Source organism: Orcinus orca, chromosome 17, assembly GCF_937001465.1.
Source record: "Orcinus orca chromosome 17, mOrcOrc1.1, whole genome shotgun sequence".
NCBI lineage: Eukaryota > Metazoa > Chordata > Mammalia > Artiodactyla > Delphinidae > Orcinus > Orcinus orca.
The window spans coordinates 12,339,113-12,359,257 of record NC_064575.1 but is presented as its reverse complement, the minus strand read 5'-3'; the positions used below and the strand labels follow the sequence as shown (position 1 = coordinate 12,359,257).

The 20,145-nt window shown below is 36.5% G+C and overlaps 1 protein-coding gene across 1 annotated transcript in view; it reads right to left on the bottom strand.

Moving 5' to 3' along the window:
• Positions 1-20,145, bottom strand: part of MCMDC2 (minichromosome maintenance domain containing 2) — a 47,666-nt gene that overhangs the window by 8,871 nt on the left and 18,650 nt on the right. Inside the window, exons 10-14 of the mRNA XM_049700438.1 lie at positions 18,848-19,085; positions 12,005-12,210; positions 5,716-5,882; positions 5,022-5,201; positions 2,043-2,185 (exon numbers count right to left, since the gene is read on the bottom strand). Coding sequence (XP_049556395.1) covers positions 2,043-2,185; positions 5,022-5,201; positions 5,716-5,882; positions 12,005-12,210; positions 18,848-19,085 — 934 coding nt within the window. The remainder of the gene's footprint in view (positions 1-2,042; positions 2,186-5,021; positions 5,202-5,715; positions 5,883-12,004; positions 12,211-18,847; positions 19,086-20,145) is intronic.

Sequence of the window (20,145 nt, the reverse complement as noted above, 5' to 3'; positions counted from 1 at the left end):
GCCCGCACACTGCAACAAACGCACAGCAAGGCCAAAAGTAAAAAAAAAAAAAAAAGACATTACATTTGTCCTATTAATTTTCTTCTTGCTAGACTAAAATCATAATTTGAGCCTGTGAAGATCTCTCCAGAGTTGTTTATTTACAAATTTGATTATCATGTTCCTGATGTCCTCACCCAAGCTTCTTCTAAAATTGTTGACCAGGACAGAATATGAATACAGCCTTTCAAGGAAAGAAAAGAGCATTGTTCAGCTCCACTTCTCTAGAAAAGCAAGGCTGGTGTTATTAGGTACCTGTCTATAGAAGGAGGAGAAAAAGTCAAGGTTTATGACTCTTCTGAGTAGTGCTTCATTTACTTTGCTATTTCATAAAACCCATCTGCATCTCTAATGTTTATTTCTAAAATAGGAAAAAGTAGAGTTGTCATATTAAAATTAACTCTGCTTTATTCTTGGATCAGTATAGTCAAATGTAAACTGAGGCTATGTGAGTTTAAATAAAAAATATCTTTTTACTATAGAGAAAAAGCATTATGAGAAAATAGCACTTTCAAACCTTTTAAGCTTTGAGTATTGAATATTTGAAATATTACTGCAGAAAATGGAAAGCATTATACAATTCTGTTTACCATTTTAAAACGTCACAATTAATTTCTTCCTTGCCCTATCTTTAGCAATTTTTTAGCTCTATGAAGATAAATATACAGTTGGAGAAATTAACTGAACATATTTATCTCTTATAGTCCTATACTTGTCACATCCTATCAGTCCTTCACTTGTCTTATTTTGTATTGCAGTCATAAAAAGATATTTATTTATTTATTTAATGGATTATTTTACCCCTGGTCCTACTTCATAATTTGGTTGAGATTATACGTTAATCTATATTAAATGAAGTAATGGTCTATCAACAGGGGGCTGTTTAAATTATGGTACAGCCATATGACAACATAGTAAAACTGTAATGCAGCTATTAAAACAGTATGAGGTAATTCTTTATGCGCTGATAGTATGACATCATGATATGTATACCTGCATGATTCCATTTGGGCAAAAAGAGAATATCTATCCATATAGGTATATACCGATTTATATATTATAAAAATATTTTTATATAATATATTTAAATAACATATTCATCTAAAATATATAACATAGTCAAATAAAATATGTATTTGATATACATCACATATTTAAATTACATATTTGTATATGCTAGTATTTGAATGAATAATATCTGGAAGGATACACAAAAACTCTTGCCAGTGATTATCTCTAGGGAGTGGAATAGTAATAGGTAGGGTTAGCAGGGCACTTTACTCATTATTTTAGACTTTTCTTTCAGTATGTCTGTACTTTACTTTTACAATAAAAATTAGTTTAAAAAAAACCTTTCAAGGAACAATAATACATGAGTGTACTAAAGTATTTAAAAGTACAAGGAACAGGGGACTTCCCTGGTGGCAAAGTGGTTAAGACTCTGAGCTCTCTATGCAGGGGACCCCGGTTTGATCCCTGGTGAGGGAACTAGGTCCCATATGCATGCCACAACTAAGGAGCCCATGAGCTTCAACTAAGGAGCCCGCCTGCCACAGCTAAAACCTGGTGCAACCAAATAAATAAATAATTAAAATAAATTAAAAATTTAAAAAGGTGTTACAGATGTTAACACTTAAAAAATAATAAGAGTACAAGGAACAATATACTTAACTTTTTTTCTAGGTTCAACTACAAAATATCTAGAATGTAAACAGCCCCATTTTAAAAAACAGTCATTTTCACTTGAATTCAGTGCATTTTTCTCAGACATATCTGATACAGGGTATCCAATAAAAATTAATTTAGTGAAAACAAACTGCTGGAGGTTCAAATGATGCAATACTACAACAGAAGGAATTATTGTCACCTTAAATTCTTTTGGAACAAGGTATATTATAAACCAACCAACCAGCAATCAAACAAACAAACAAAAAAAACAAGTGAGACAGTTAATAAAACACATCATTTAAAGGTCAATAATGGTTTTAAAATTGAATACCTACAAATATTTTAATGCAGATGCTGACAGCTTTGATCCACATATAGAATCTGTTCTGATTCTGCGACTTGCTAGGTAATAGCCATGAATCATTCTTTCTGCCTCCAAGCTGAAATCAACATTCAAATTCTTTGCAAAAGCAAGCAGCTAAATTGAAAGTGTGAAAATTTAAGAGATTCAAACTTTATTATAGAACCTATATTACAAAAATCCAAAGTATACTGTCATTTTTTTTAAAGTTTGCATATTTTGTTTACAACAAAATTGATTAAATATCTGGGGCCATCCCAAAGTCACTGAGCACTTTAAATCATAGTCTTATAAAGAATATCACAGTTTACCCAGAATAATCTCTTCCTCCCTTTTAGTACAGAAATATTCTGTGCAATGTACTTGAATGACGATCAAATCTTTGCTTCCAGTGGAACAAAGGCTCACTTACAGCCTTTTAGTGGGAGAGAGCTTCCCTCAGAATCTCATTTCCCTTTGAATAGCCTTAATTCTCTGACAGTTTACTTCCATCAGACTATCTCTCATTGGCCCTAGAGCTGCATGCCCTCCTTCCTTCCCTTCCTTTTAAAGAACACAACCAAACACTAGAAATGTACTGTGTTAACTACTATGAAGGTAGGTCTTAGAGATTCAGTAAGATTTTGGGTAGAGAATAAGTCTTCAACTTAATGATTATCACTGTTTTCTCTGAGGTTTGTGCTTTTTTCTTTCTGAGTGATTCCTAGTTCCTTAAGTCCTTATTCTATGACATCATTTCCAGACTTTTCACCATCTGTGTTGTTTTCTGGTTTGTCGAGTCATAGAACCAAAAGGAAAAATCACCCATAATAAAATGTTGCTATTAACTATTATATCTATATTTTATAAATTTTTATTTAGTTTTGGCTGCGTTGGGTCTTCGTTGCTGTGTGCGGGCTTTCTCTAGTAGCAGCGAGCAGGGGCTACTCTTCGTTGCGGTGGGCGGGCTTCTCATGGCGGTGGCTTCTCTTGTTGCGGAGCACTGGCTCTAGGCGTGTGGACTTCAGTAGCTGTGGTACACAGGCTCAGTAGTTGTGGCTCATGGGCTCTAGAGCACAGGCTCAGTAGTTGTGGTGCACGGGCTTAGTTGCTCCGTGGCATGTGGGATCTCCCCAGACCAGGGCTCAAACCCATGTCCCCTGCATTGGCAGGCGGATTCTTAACCACTGCACCACCAGGTAAGTCCCAATATCTATATTTTAAATATAACCTTTTAAAAAGATCTGGATATGTCCTGGGTTGGATATGTCCTGTCTTTATTCTCCTTATACTCCACAATTCCCTCCAGGCCTTCAGAACTGGATAATAATAAAACTATTAATAACATTGGTAGCTCTCTCTAGATTTTATGCTATGGGGGCACAGTGATATGCCATCTATATCCCCTTTCAGTAAAGGACCCGTTGTCCCTGCTACTGAGAGTGCAGCACTGGGAGTTAGCATTAGCCTCCAGTTGTCAACTTCTGCAAGAACTACCTACCTTGATGACTTCATAATACAATTTTTGCTCCAGTCGGGCAGGTTTTCTCACAGTTTTCCATTTATACTCATCTCTACTTTATGTCTTTGCTCCTATTTTTATTTTTTGAATGCCCATCCTTCCTGTCATCTAAATCTTACCTTTTCTTAAGGCCCAACTAAAATCTCACCGCCTCCTGAAGTCTTCCTAACTCTTGCATTCTACTTGATATCTTTCTTTCTGAATTCATGAAATACTTATAGTCAGCACCACCCAGCTTAGCACTTAAGTTGTCCCTAATTGTTTCATATCTCAATTAAATAATAAACTATTTAAGGAAGAAAAATGTACATTTCTTAGAGAATATAAAAGAACAGAAAGAGGCTCAAATATATAAAGTATTCAGTAAATGCTTGACTAATAAATCCATAGATTTTTTTTTGTTTGTCTTTCAGGGAAAAACTGGGGAAAAATTTCTCCAGGTCACTAGCGTGTCTATATTATGTAGTATCCCAATTCCTAGAGACTACTTTTTTTTATATACTAAAACAAACAAAAAGACCTTATCAAAAATATTATTCTTTTTCTGTTCTAATTTATGTGAATAAATTATGCTTATATTTCATTTTTAAATCCACCTCACCTTTCAACCTTTTATCCATGCAATTTGGGCTACAAGGAAGGCAGGTATGAACAAAAAATTTAATGACCCATGGATTCCCACTTCCCAACATTCCATGCCTTTTAGCTATCCTACACAGATACTTTAACTCTACTGTGGACAGATTTCTGAATAGTTAATAATAAAAGGGCTTCACTTGTAAATACCTGACTACCTTTAATAGCTATGAGAAGCATTACTAAATTTGCATCATCTACTCTCATGTTCTCTGAACATACCACACGTGTTTTCAGGTCAGGACATTAAAATAAATGGGTTTGTGAGTCATGAGAGATATCCCCTATAGTCAGAACTCTGCAGGCATTCATATAAAGTTTCCCTTTGAATAGTCTGTAAAATGTAGAAAGCTGTATACTTATAAAGCCTCTCAACATAATGTTTTATAGAAATATTCTATTTTGAATCTTTCCATGGAAATGCTTTAAGCTAGGTGATTTGCTCAGTGGTTCAAAGAATAAACTCAATGTTTTAATATCTATGTCCTTATAGTTTTTAAAAAATATTTATTTATTTATTATTTTGGTTGCACTGGGTCTTAGTTGCAGCATGCATGTGGGATCTAATTCCCCGACCAGGGGTTGAACCCGGGCCCCCTGCACTGGGAGCATGGAGTCTTACCCACTGGACGGCCAGGGAAGTCCCTATGTCCTTACAGTTTCTAGTTTAATTATAAACCTAAATTTTTTCTATACAATGTCCTTAAAATGCTTAAAAGCTGGAAGCAAATTAGAATAAAAGAATTCTAAATAAGGAAAATTAAATGTTCAAAGGGAGTTTTATTTACATTGAGAAACATTAGCACATACTTTTACCTTTTCAAAATCTTCAGTTGTGAACTGTTTAGAAGCTACATAAAGCAGCCCTTCAGGATCAATGGCTTTCTTTAAAGTATGTTGCACAGTAGGAAGAAGTGGGTGGCAAGGAGATGACTCATTGCAGTTAATCAATAATCCAAATGCCTCTATGAGATTAGCTGGAATCAAACTGCAATCCTACATCAAACAAAAATGTAAAAGGCAAATATTAAACACTGGCATTTTTATAAACACTTCTAATTAACTATTATTTAGAATTATTATTTAAATTATTAGAATTATATTATTATAATATTAATTAAATTATGAAACTATAATTGTAATAATTATTTTATTATTTGTTATTATTAATTATTATTTAAAGTGATTCCCAAATAGCATGGGAACTTACTGATAATAAATTTTTCTAAAATGCTTTTTACTGAGTATCTTCTTACACATTATTCATTAAAGCCTCTCCCACTACCTATTCAAATAATAATTTCTAGTGAGCAGACACCTGCTTTGCATGACTAAAAACTGAAAATTTTCAAACAACTGTGTCATTATTTAGTTCTAGTACCCAATTAAGTATAGAAATTAAGCACAGAAATAATAATAAAACATTAAGAACAATAAAAACATTAAGATTAAAATCTGTGACTAAATTCCCTGAACAACACTCTAACAATAAGATACACATATACTTTACCATCTGACCAATTAGAGTATTGGTTTTCTGTACATTTCTTCTTGAAGATGAATCCATATCAACAAAAGACCAAAAACTGCACTGAACTGGAAAAGTCATTTGCTGATCCATATCATCCCCAAACTTCTTTCCCGAGATGTATACTGTGATGCTTCTACTTTCCACAGCTAAGTCAAAAGACATTATCCATTTGTTATTTAAGTTCACTTTGGTCTATATGTCTATAAATTAATAAATATTATTATACAGAATTTTACAGTCTAAATTTGGATAGTAAAAACACAAGTAAATTTGATTGTTTTGCAAGATATGGCTAAATTAGAGGATCTGCCATAAAAAAGAAGGAAAGAAAAACATTTGAATGTTTATGTGTCCCCTGACGATGAGTATCATCAGTCCAAAGTATGTAGCTAGAATCGTGAACTGGGAGGAATAGGCAGAGAGTAAGGAGAATGGTCACATAGTGCAGGTAGTGCAGGCTTACAAGGGAGGCTGAAATTAAACAATGTTCTGGGGTTTTTTTTGTTTTGTTTTGTTTTGTTTTTTTTGGCTGTGTCATGCGGCATGTGGGACCTTAGTTCCCTGCCCAGGGATCGAACCCACGCCCCCTGCATTGGGAGCGTGGAGTCTTAACTACTGGACTGCCAGGGAAGTCCCCAACAATGTTCTTTTATGTGCCAAAACAAATAATAGAAAGTGGGCCATCTAAGTAGGAGTGACTAGGAGAAAATATATCTCAAATTCAACATGTGAGAAACCAAATTCATCATTTCTCCTCCTCAAATGGCTCTTGTGCATTACTCACAATTAGGAGAATCACCACTGATCCACTTAAAACCCAAACAAAAAATGTGGAAACATCCCATTCTCCTTTCTATCTTCCCCTTATCCCTTATAAGCATTCAATCTATGGAGTCATTTCTATTCCTAGGATGCTATCTCCCAAATATTTCTCAAATTAGTCTTCTCTCCGTTCACGATAAGAGTTTTTTGTATACATGTTTATTTTTCTTTTGGATCATAAGGTAAATATATATTTAACTATATAGAAACTGCCAGAGCAGTTTGCAAAATGGTTGTACTATTCTATACTCTCATCAACAATATATGAGAACTCCAACTTCTCTACATCCTTGGTAACATCCGTTGTTGTCGGTCTTTTTAATTTTTGTCATTCCAGTAGCCAGGGCCAGCCACATAATTTGTAGGGTCCAATGTAAAATGAAAATATGGGCCTCTTATTCAAAAAGCAGGGGAAAATGTTTTTTTTTATATAAAGCTTTTTCTTTTAAGAATATTTTATTACTTATAAAATGTAATAGGGGTGATGTGGAGAGATCAGAACCTTTGTGCATTACTGGTGGGAATGTAAAATGGTGTGGCCACTGTGGAAAGCAGTTTGGTGGATCCTCATAAAGTTAAACATAGAATTACCACATGATCCAGCAATTCCACTTATAGGTGTATATGCAAAAGAGTTGAAAGCAGGCACTTAAACAGATACTTTTACACCAATGTTCACAGCAGCATTGTAATAGCCAAAAGGTAGAAAAAACCCAAGGGTCCATTAACAGATGAATGATTTTTTAAGTGATTATATATATATATATAATCCCTTATATATATTGGAATATTATTCAGCCATAAAAAGGAATGAGATTCTGTGAAGAGGCAAATTCATAGAGACAGAAAGTCAAATAGAGGTTTCCAGGGGCTAGAGATAGGGGGGAATAGAGAGTTATTGTTTAATGAGTACAGACTTTCTGTTGGGGATTATGAAAAAGTTCTAGAAATGGATAGTGGTGATGATTGTGTAACATTGTGAATGTACTTAATGCCACTGAACTGTACATTGGAAAATGGTTAAAATGGTCAATTTTACATTGTGTATTTTATCAATATTTTTTAAAAAAGGAATGAAGTGATACATGCTACAACATGGATGAACCTCAAAAACATTATGCTAAGTGAAAGAAGCCAGTAATAAAAGACCACAAATTGTATGATTCCATTTATATGAAATGTCCAGAACAGGCAAATCCATAGAGACAGAAAGCAGATTAGGTTTCCGGGAACTCTGGGGAGAGGGGGCATGGGGGGTGACTGCTAATGAGTACAGGGTTTCCTTTGGGGTAATGAAAATGTTCTGAAAGTATAACAGAGAGTGGTGATGGTTGTACAACTCTGTGAATATTCAAAAAGCCACTGAACTGTACATTTTAGGTGGGTGAATTTTATGGTGTGCAAGTTATACTTCAATAAAGCTATTACCAGAAAATGTAATAGAAGTAGCTATCAGTCTAATACTAAAATTTTAAATTATTGACACAAATTTTACCATTTATGTTGTACAATTCCAGTCTTAAATACAAATATTTGAGCATTTAACTCATATGCAGCATCATTAGTATTTTGTAGGCAGTATTAATACACAGTTATGTATTTTTGTTCTTATCAGAACAGGGGAAATATTTTTATTTTGCACAAAACTGTTTTTAATTTGTTTCTTGATATTCACACATTTCACCAGCACTCTCTACAGATGAGTAAGGAAGGACTAAAAGGAAAAGGAACAACGGGTTGCCCTATCTTTCCGTTCCCTCCTATATTATCATTTTCAGTGTAAGAGGTTGGCAAATACAGGGAAGTAGCCAAGTAAGAAAGGATATGATGGGGTTCCTCGGTCATTTGTGTTTCTTAGAATGCAACTGCCTATTACAGAAGCAAGTCTGATTCAAATGGAAAGCTTGGCCTCCTTGGGGCTATCAGCTCCCCATCTCACTCAGCGGAAGATGTTTTGAAATGGAACATGGGCACTGAATTGCAGTGTAGTCACAATGCATGAGAGTCCAGCAAGAATCAAACTGATTACAAATTGTGTTAACAAGCCTCATAGTGATCGCAAATAGGGCAGCAAGGCATGGTGGACACAGGCATGGATGTATCCCCTCTGCTCACGTTGAAGTTCCACTGTCTTCCTTACAAAACAACTTCAAAGATAAAATCATTAAAATTTTCTTTTTATAAAAATTTATTTATTTATTTATTTTTGACTGTGTTGGGTCTTCATTGCTGTGCGCGGGCTTTCTCTAGGTGCGGCGAGTGGGGACTACTCTTCGTTGGGGTGCACGGGCTTCTCATTGTGGTGGCTTCTCTTGTTGCGGAGCACGGGCTCTAGGTGCGCGGGCTTCAGCAGTTGTGGCTCATGGGCTCTAGAGCGCAGGCTCAGTAGTTGTGACACACGGGCTTAGTTGCTACGTGGCATGTGGGATCTTCCTGGACCAGGGCTCGAACCCGTGTCCCCTGCATTGGCAGGCGGATTCTTAACCATTGAGCCACCAGGGAAGCCCTAAAATCATTTAAAATTTGAAGATGGTGACAGTAGAGTTTTAACCAAGTGCCAGGCTCTTCTAGGGGGAGCTATACTTATTCCCCACCCATGAAGCAGCACCTGCTAGTATGTGTAAGTAGTGGTATCTCATTGTGGTTTATTTTTCATTTCCCCAATATCCAACTAATGATATTAAGCACTATTTCATGCACTTATTTGTCATTTTGTATACATTCCTTTGTGAAGTCACTAAGTCTTTAGACCATTTTTTTGCTGGGTCCTTTGTGTGTATGTGTTTTTAAGTTGAAGAATGTTTGATTTACAATGTTGTGTTAATTTCTGCTGTACAGAAATATATACATAAATATACGTTCTTTTTTATATTCTTTTGCATTATGGTTTATCTCTATGTCTATGAGTCTGTTTCTGTTCTGTAGGTAAGTTCGTTTGTATCATACTTTAGATTCCACATATAAATGATATCATATAATATTTGTCTTTCTCTGTCTGCCTTACTTCCCTTAGTATGACAATCTCTAGATCCATCCCTGTTGCTGCAAATGGCATTATTTCATTCTTTTTTATGGCTGAGTAGTATTGACAAAGTACATCTTCTTTATCCATACATCCGTCAAGGGACATTTAGGCTGTTTCCATGTCTTGGCTATTGTGAACAGTGCTGCTATGAACATAGGGGTGCAAATATCTTTTTGAATTATAATTTTGTCTGGATATATGCCCAGGAGTGGGATTGCTGGACCATACGGCAACTCTATTTTTAGTTTTTTGAGGAACCTCCATACTGTTTTCCATAGTGGCTGCACCAACTTACATTCCCACCAACTCTGTAGGAGGGTTCCGTTTTTTCCACACCCTCTCCAGCATTTGTTATTTGTAGACTTTTTAATGATGGCCATTCTGACTGGTGTGAGGCGGTATCTCATTGTAGTTTTGATTTGCATTTTTCTAATAATTAGTGATGTTGAGCATCTTTCCATGTGCCTGTTGACCATGTATGTCTTCTTTGGAGAAATGTCTATTGAGGTTTTCAGCCCATTTTTTGATTGGATTGTTTGTTTTTTTGTTGTTGAGTTGTATGAGCTGTTTGTAGTATATTTTGGAGATTAAGCCTTGTCAGTCACATCCTTTGCAAATATTTTCTCCCATTCTGTAGGCTGTCTGGTTCTTTGTTTTTCAAATTACTGACTTGTTAGAATTGTTTCTATGTTCTAGGTATATGTCCTATGTCAAATATATGTATTGCAATTATTTTCTTTTTCTTTGCTTGCCTATTCACTTTTTCAATGGCCTTTTTGATGTGTATAACTTTTTAGTTTTGATGAAGTCCAATTCATCAATTATTTTCTGTTTATTGCTTTCTGGGTTTTGTCTAAAAAATCTTTGCCTACCATAAGGTCATGAAGATTTCCCATATTTTCTTCTAGTAACTATATAATTTTAGTTTTTACATTTAGGTTTATGATCCATCTTTAATTAATTATTGTATACAGTTGTGAGGTATGAGCCAATATTAATTTTTTCCATATATATAGCCAGATGTTCCACTATCATTTGTTGAAAAAACTTTCCTTTGTCCATTTTCTTGCTTTGATGCTGTGGTCAAAAATCAAGTAAGCAGGGCTTCCCTGGTGGCGCAGTGGTTAAGAATCCGCCTGCCAATGCAGGAGACACGGCTTTGAGCCCTGGTCCGGGAAGATCCCACATGCCGCAGAGCAACTAAGCCCGTGAGCCGCAACTGAGCCTGCGCTCTAGAGCCCGCGAGCCATAACTACTGAGCCTGTGCTCTAGAGCCCACGAGCCACAACTACTGAGCCCGCACACCTAGAACCTGTGCTCCGCAATGAGAGAATCCACCACAATGAGAAGGCTTTGCACCGCAACAAAGAGTAGCCCCTGCTCGCCGCTACAAGAGAAAGCCCACGCACAGCAACAAAGACCCAACACAGCCAAAAATAAATAAATTAAATACATAAATTTAAAAAAAATCAAGTAAGCATACTAGTGTGGGTCTATTTCTGCATTCTCTTATAGGGAGAGGCAATATACTATGTGCCCTGAGTATTGCTGCACATTCTTGCCGGTATGCTAAGAGTGTAAGGCCCTAACTTCTCTTGGCCCGATACTTATCTGTCCATATCCTTGTTAGTTATAAATCTGGCCCAAGCAGCATTATCCTAATACTAAAACCAGACAAAAGATATTATAGGAAAACTACAGACCAATATCTCTTGTGAATATACAGGCAAAAATCCTCAACAAAATAACAGCAAATCAAGTCCAACAATGTATAAAAAGAATTATACACCACAGCCAGGTAGGGTTTATGTTAGGTGTGCAAAGCTGGTTCAACATTTGAAAATTAATTAATGTAATCCATAATATCAACAGGCATTCATTTATCAACAGGCATATCACATTTTTCAATATGTGATTGAAAAATCACATTATCATATCAATAGGTGTAGACAAAGCACTTGATAAAATTCAGCACCAATGCATTATTAAAAAACTCTTAGTAGATTAAGAATAGAGCGAAATTCCTTCAACTTGCAAGAGAACTTCTACAAAAAACCTACAGCTAACATCATACTCAATGGTGAGAAACGTGAAACTTTCCTGTTAAGATCAGGAGCAAGACACTGTTTTTCAACATCATATTGGAAGTCCTAGCTAATGCAATAAGACAAGAAAAGGAAATAAATCTGGTCTAATACAAACTCATGTGTTAGCACAACTGAGAGCAAAGCCTAAAATAATGCATTTGCACATTAAATTCCTCTGTTTTTATTTATAAAGGTAAAATGAGAAATGCCATTTAATATAATTTCTCTATTCCTAAAAAGTGTACAATACAATCTTAATTGTTAAGTAACCCCTTGACACTGATAAGACTATAAGTTAAACAGGTGAAAATTAATTTGAAAAAATACTGTTTACCTGATTGAAGCTGTTCAAGCTTATCTTTTTTGTGTGAAGCCAAGTCTCCTATAAAGCAGATACCACCTTTAGCTAGCAAAGCACTGCCACCTTGAATGCTAACTGCTCCAGTTCCATACTTATTCCTGGATAGAGTAGGAAAAATTTCAGTAGAGACTGGATGACGTATACCACGGGGCACAAGGTTTATACTAAAATTCAAAAGCCTAAGGGAAAAAATAAATTATTCATTACTTATTCATTATTCATTACACATATTACTTATTTAATATTTGATTTTCAGAAGTCATAATGTATAATAGCTATACAATTAGATTTAATTTGATTCAATGTCTATTGAGCACTAGTGTTATGGATAAAAACGTATATGTAGGACTTCCCTGGTGGTGCAGTGGTTAAGAATCCTCCTGCCAATGCAGGGGACACGGGTTCGAGCCCTGATCTGGGAGGATCCCACATGCCACGGAGCAACTAAGCCTGTATGCCACAACTACTGATCCTGTGCTCTAGAGCCTGTGAGCCACAACTACTGAGCCCGCATGCCACAACTACTGAAGCCCACACGCCTAGAGCCTGTGCTCCACAACAAGAGAAGCCACCCCAATGAGAAGCCCATGCACCGCAATGAAAAGTAGCCCTCGCTCACTGCAACGAAGAGTAGCCCTTGCTTGCTGCAACTAGAGAAAGCCCACACGCAGCAACAAAGACCCAATGCAGCAAAAAATAATTAATTAATTAAAAAAAAAAGAATTTGTCTTTGCTATGTATTGTCTCAGGTTATTAACTATATATATATATATATATGAGATTTGGTCCTTAACTTGGAAAGCTCACAGCCTAGAGAGATGTAAACAAAAAACTAAAACACGATATGATAAGTACTAACATAATGTCATGAGGACATCCATAAAAGATCATTATTTCCTCCTGGATGGAAGTCAGAGAAAGCTATAGAGAAATGACATTTGAACGGCGACTTCCTTTTTTTATGAATTGCTTTCTTTCGTTTATTCAAAATTTTTGCATTTAGGCTTGCCAATAGTTCATCATGACTACCCCTGTTACCTATGTATCAAGATAACTCTTGATACATCCTTTTGCTTTCTAATCTCTTTGCCAATTGCCTCAACCTCTTCATTTCTCAAATTTAAATTATAAGAAAGGAATATGATTATCTTAGCTTAGCTTTTAAATCCTTGCCACAGAAATCATAGCTTGCTGGTGCAATCTACTATGATGAGTAGAAACATGGTACAAAGAGGGTGAAGCAGTATCTCTTAAATGTGGATAGGTAGATGCTATAAAATGTCTAGTGTATGTGTCATTCCAAAGAATTTAGATGCTAATTTGAAGATATACAATATGGGTGAGTAAGATTTAGAAAGAAAATTTGTAAGCCTATAGAGCAGTGGTTCTCAACCCTAGCTCACATTAAAATTACCTGGGGAACCAACAGGCACATGAAAAGACGGTCAAATCACTACTCATCAGGGGAATGCAAACCAACACCATGATGAGATATCACATCACACCTGTCAGAATGGCTGTTATCAAAAAGACAAAAAAAACAACAAAAAACAACCCAAGCGTTGGCAAGAATGTGGAGAAAAGGGACTACTTATACAGTGTTGGTGGGAATGTAAATTGTTGCAGCCACTGTGGAAAACAGTAAGGAGGTTCCTCAAAAAACTAAAAATAGAGTTACCATATGATCCAGCAATCCCACTCCTGGGTATTAATCCAAAGAAAACAAAAACACTAATTAGAAAAGATATATGTTCTCCTATGTTCATTGCAGCATTATTTACAATAGCCAAGATATGGAAACAAGCTAAGTGTCTATGAATAGATGAATTGATAAAGAAGATGTGGTATATATATAATGGAATATTATTCAGCAATAAAAAGTATGATATCTTGACATTTGTGACAACATGGATGGGCCTAGAGGGTATTATGCTAAGTAAAGTAAGTCAGATAGAAAAAGATAATTGTTATATACGATTTCACTTATATGTGGAATCTAAAAAAAAAGAACAAACAAAACAAGACAGAATAGATATAGAAAACAAACTTGTTGTTGCCAGAGGGGAGGGGGATTGGGAAAGTGAAATAAGTAAAAGGGATTAAGAGGTACAAACTTCTAGTTATAAAATAAATGTCACGAGGATGTAAGGTACAGCATAGAGAATATGGTCAATAATATTGTAATAACTTTGTATGGTGACAGATGGTAACTAGACATTGTGGTGACCATTTTGAAATGTATATAAATATTGAATCACTATGATGTACACAAACATGATATTGCATGTCAATTATACTTTTTAACAAAAAAAAATTGCCTGGGGTTTTTTAAAAATTCTAATGCCAAGCCCCATCCCAAACGATGTAAATTAGAATCTCTAGGGGTGAGCCACAGTCATAATTTTTTTTAATAAATTTATTTATTTTTGGCTGTGTTGGGTCTTCGTTGCTGCACATGGGGTTTCTCTAGTTGCGGTGAGTGGGGGCCACGCTTCGTTGTGGTGCGTGGGCTTCTCATTGTCGTGGCTTCTCTTGTTGAGAACCGCGGGCTCAGTAGTTGTGGCTCGCAGGCTCTAGAGCGCAGGCTCAGTAGTTGTAGCGCACGGGCTCTGTTGCTCCGCGGCATGTGGGATCTTCCCAGACCAGGGCTCGAAGCCGTGTCCCCTGCATTGGCAGGCAGATTCTTAACCACTGCGCCACCAGGGAAGCCCCATAAATTTTTTTTTAATATTATCCCAGATGATTCTAACATGCAGTCAGGCTGAGAACCTAGTTATATAGAACAATGGGCCTCAAACTTGGCTAATCATTGGAATCAGCTGAGGAATTTTTTGAACTACTGATACAAGGTCACAGAGTAAAAGATCCAAATACAAAAATCAATTGTATCTCTATATACTCACAGCAAATATTTGAAAAATAAAATTAATAAAACACTACCATTTTTCATAGCATCAAAAATACCAAATACTTAGAAATCAACTTAAATTATGTGCATGGGGCTTCCCTGGTGGCGCAGTGGTTGAGAGTCCGCCTGAGGGGACACGGGTTCGTGCCCCGGTCCGGGAGGATCCCACGTGCCGCGGAGCGGCTGGGCCCGTGAGCCATGGCCGCTGAGCCTGCGCGTCCGGAGCCTGTGCTCCGCAACGGGAGAGGCCACAGCGGTGAGAGGCCCGCGTACCGCAAAAAAAAAAAAAAAAAAAAAAATTATGTGCATGACCTTTACAAAACATTGCTGAAAGAAATTAAGATTTAAATAAATGGAGATATATACCATATTCACAGATTGGAAGACTCAACATTGTTAAGATGTAAATTCTTCCCAAATTGATTTATAAGTTAAATACAGTTCCATCAAAATCCTTAAAGGCTCTTTTGGGGTGATGGGGATGGAGGCTGGTATTAACATATAGATTCTAAACTTTTTTTCTTTTTTTTTTTTACGGTACGCGTTGTGGCCTCTCCCGTTGCGGAGCACAGGCTCCGGACGCGCAGGCTCAGCGGCCATGGCTCATGGGCCCAGCCGCTCCGCGGCATGTGGGATCTTCCCAGACCGGGGCACGAACCTGTGTCCCCTGCATCGGCACGCAGACTCTCAACCACTGTGCCACCAGGGAAGCGATTCTAAACTTTATAAGAAAATGTAAACGACCTAAAATAGTGCAAACAAATCTTAAAAATGAAGAATAAAGTTGCACTACCTGATTCAAAACTTAATATAGAGCTATAATAATCAAGAATGTGAGGCATAATTATAGACATAAAGGTCAAAATAACAGAAAAGAACGTTTAAATAGATATATACCCAGTTAAATTTTACACCTAAAATTGTTTATAACCAGTTTGTAACCACTGTTTATAACCAGTTCAACTAATTTGCAACATTGGTAGCAAAGCAATTCAATGGGGAAAGGAAAGTCTTTTAAACAAATGGTATGGAAAAATTAGATAAATGCATAGGAAAAATATTAATCTTGGCTCCTACCTTGAATCACATACAAAAATTGACTTGTAATAGAAAACAGACCAATGTAAAAACAAATACTTCTAGAAGAAAACATAAAAGAATATTTTCATGACCTTGGGGTAGACAAAGATTTCTTAAACAGAACCCAGAAAACACTAAACATAAAAGAAAATAATAACCTAAACTAAAAGGAGTGCTCATCAAAGATATCTTTAAGAAAATAACTCAAGCTTTAGACTGGGAGAAAAATTTCATGATACATATGTGACAATGGATGTGCATCTGGAAGAGCCCCATTTAAAAGTGAACAAAGGACCTGACACTTCAGAAAAGGAGATACATGAGTAACTAATAAGCACATGAAAAAGAGCTTGAATCAGTAGTCATCAAGGAAATGCAACTTAGAACTGTAGTGAGACACCATTTCACATATACTAGAATGGCTAAATTGAGAAAGACTGACCACACTGGATGTTGGTGAGGATAGAAACAACTGGAACCTTAACTCATTGTTAGGAATGTAAAATTGTAAAACCACTTTAAAAAACTGTTTGGCAGTTTCTCATAAAGTTATATAAACCTACCTTATGACGCAATAATTCCACTCCTAGGTATTTACCCAAGATAATAAAAACCTAAGTCTACAAAAAGACTTATACAAGAGATGTTTATAGCAGCCTTACTTATATAGTCAAAACATGCAAAACCCAGGGCTTCCCTGGTGGCACAGTGGTTAAGAATCCGCCTGCCAATGCAGGGGACATGGGTTCAAGCCCTGGTCCAGGAAGATCCCACATGCCTTGGAGCAACTAAGCCCGTGCGCCACAACTACTGAGCCTGGACTCTGGAGCCTGCGAGCCACAACTACTGAGCCCATGGGCACAACTACTGGAACCCATGCTCTGCAACAAGAGAGGCCACTGCAATGAGAAGCCCGCACACCACAACTAAGAGTAGCCCCTGCTTGCTGCAACTAGAGAGAGCCCATGCGCAGCAATGAAGACCCAAAACGCAGCCAAAAAACCCCCACAAATCCATTCATTGATTCATTCATCAAATAGCAATTGATCATCTTCTGTGTGCCATGCCCTGTCCTAGGACTTTGCTTTAATAATGAAAAAAAACAAAACAAAACATGCAAAACCCAAATGTCTACCACGAGGAGAACAAATAAACAAATTCTGGTATATTCATATAATGGAACACTACTCATCAATAAAAACAATGAACTTCTGATACACACAACAGGGCCAATCTCAAAAACATGTTAAGCGGGGCTTCCCTGGTGGCACAGTGGTTGAGAGTCCGCCTGCCGATGCAGGGGACGCCGGTTCGTGCCCTGGTCCGGGAAGATCCCACATGCCGCGGAGCGGCTGGGCCCGTGAGCCATGGCCGCTGAGCCTGCGCGTCCGGAGCCTGTGCTCCGCAACGGGAGAGGCCACAACAGTGAGAGGCCCGCGTATCACAAAACAAAAAACAAAAAACAAGTTAAGCGAAAGAAGCTAGACCCAAAAGAGCGTGCACTGTATGATCCTAGTTATACGAAGTTCAAGAACAGGAAGATTAACCTATGGTGACAGAAATCACCCGTGGAGATAGGAACTAATTGGAAGAGAGAATGAAGGACCTTTCCAAGGTAAAGGAAAATGGAAATGTTCCATATCTTATTGAGGTGATGGCTATAGGAGTGTGTGTCATCTGTCAAGACTCATCGAATTGTATACCTAAGATCTGATTACTTCACTTTATTTATGTAAATTTTACCTAAAAAACAAAACAAAACACCAAATCTCTCATACAGCCCCAAATACCACAGGAAAAGATTAATGACAAACAGAAAAAGAGACAAAGGCTTTAATTTACAAGAGGTATCACAAATCAGTAAAAAATAAACAACTTAATTTAAAAAATGGACAATGGTCAAGGAGTTCATAGAAAAATAATAAAAAGTGTTTAACAAATTCTAAATGATGCTAAAACTTACTTCTAGTTAAAGAAATGCAAATTAAAATAAAATACCACTTTCCATCCATCAAATGGCAAAATTTTAAAGTTTGATAATACCCAGTGTTGGTGAGGCTGTTAGGAAACAAATATTCTCATGCTCATTAGTGTAAGATTAAATTGGTGCAATCTGTAGCAGTTAGCACTATACTTACATTGTGATTTAATTTTAATTTTAGCAAAACATCATCTGTCCACTTAAGTTAGAGCTAATTTGGATTTTATTTTTTTAATTTAAAATTCATTCTATAAATTTGTTTTTGCTTTATATTTGCATATACATGATTTTAATATATGAAGCTTATTCCTAGCTTTTTGCACATGTAAGTAACTTTTTAAAAAGGGTACTTGCTAGTGGGGAGCCCCAATATGCTGAGTAGAGGCTTACTCCAAGGTTAGAGTGACACCCCCAAAACAGTAATTTTGGCACTTTTAACAGCCTTATTTGGGCACAGTGAATCAATACTATTGAATGGAATCTTGAAGAAAAAGAAGAAAACAGCTTGTTAGCTCTAGCGGGGAGATTATTTTGAAGTGAAAACAAAGTACAAAAGCAGAACACTGATCTAGGGAATGGAGGACAAGGAAGCCTGCAAAGGAGCCATTTATTTAAAAAGGTCTGAGTGGGGAAACAAGTTGAAACTTCGAGTGGTTAGATTCTCAAAATGTTGAAAGCAAATATCCCATTTCTCAATTCATGTTTTAAAAAGTTTTGAACTTCATTGATAAAAGTTTATTTAAATATTTATACTGCTCAGATAAATTCCAAATATTTGTCTTGTAATAATGCTCATGGAAAAGATGTATGCAAATCTGTGACCAATTCATAATGTCATATATTTTACCTGTCTACGAGTAGAATATCACTTGTTATAATTAAAAGATCCAGGCAATCTTCCAGTTCCTTGTTACGGTCACTTGTCTGTACTAGACTCATCAACAAACAGAGCTTGAGCAAATTGTAAGTCCCAGGAGGAACAATTTGTGATGCAAAGACATTGGCAAGTATTGCTGTAAACTTCCAGTACGAGCTGGAAGTCAAAGAGAGGAGACACCTGAAATTGTCGCTAATTCCTGAAGGAACTGAAAGTAAATATTACATATATGTTAAAAAGAGTTTTTTAAAACAAGAAAATGATATTATAGACATCTAATTCCATTTATCTAAAATATTATCAAATTGCAGTTCTTTTAATGATGCCACATTCAAATTATTACAATGATATTAAATTATGATCAGCGGTCACTCTGCTATCATTTCTATCTATCATTTCTAGGAATGCAGTAAGAAGAAGCAGTCAACCTTTGTGCCCACATAGACTGGCTGTGGGTTGCAAGCAAATCTCTCATTTTTTTCCTTTTAAGACCTATGTGAGCAAAGCCAGATCATGGGGCTCTTGTACTGCAGTGTTTGCTTCTACATACCTATGTTTGAAATATTATCACCTTTAGTGAGGTCTAAAAAGCAGAATGGGAAATATTTGATTATTGCTGTTAAAAGGGGAGATTTATACTCTACTACTTCAACATATACTGTAACATTCTAGACCTTCTCCACTACCTTATTCTGTCCAACTCCTGAAAGAGATGAGTGTTTTAATCCAGTTGGTCAGTTTGGGAGAAACAGCTGCGCACATGTAACCCAGTCCCTTTCTCCTTCCTCTTAGGCTGTCATCACAGGGCAATGATTTCTTCTACTCATCGATGCCCATGGACCAAGGGAGGCCTACATTAGTGTAGCTCTTGCCACATTTGGGTGGTTAAGTCTGCCTAATTCTGGAGTTCAGCAGGAGAAAGTACACTTCACCTACATATATATCATGTTCTGCCACCAAATCAGTAAATCTTAAAGCACTTCACAGCAGAAAATATTTTAAATATCTTTAAAATGCCTATTGTTCATTAGTAGTTTCTTTCTTCAATATTTTTATTATTTTAAGAAGTTTTTCTCAGGAATTCCCTGGTTGTCCAGTGGTTAGGACTCTGTGCTTCCAATGCAGGGGGCATGGGCCCGATCCCTGGTCGGGGAACTAAGATCCCCACAAACCACACATCGCAGCCAAAAAATAAATAAATAAATAAAGTTTTCTCTTCAAAATAAGCAGAGGTATCTAGAATCCATTGCATTTAAATTCAACTTGGG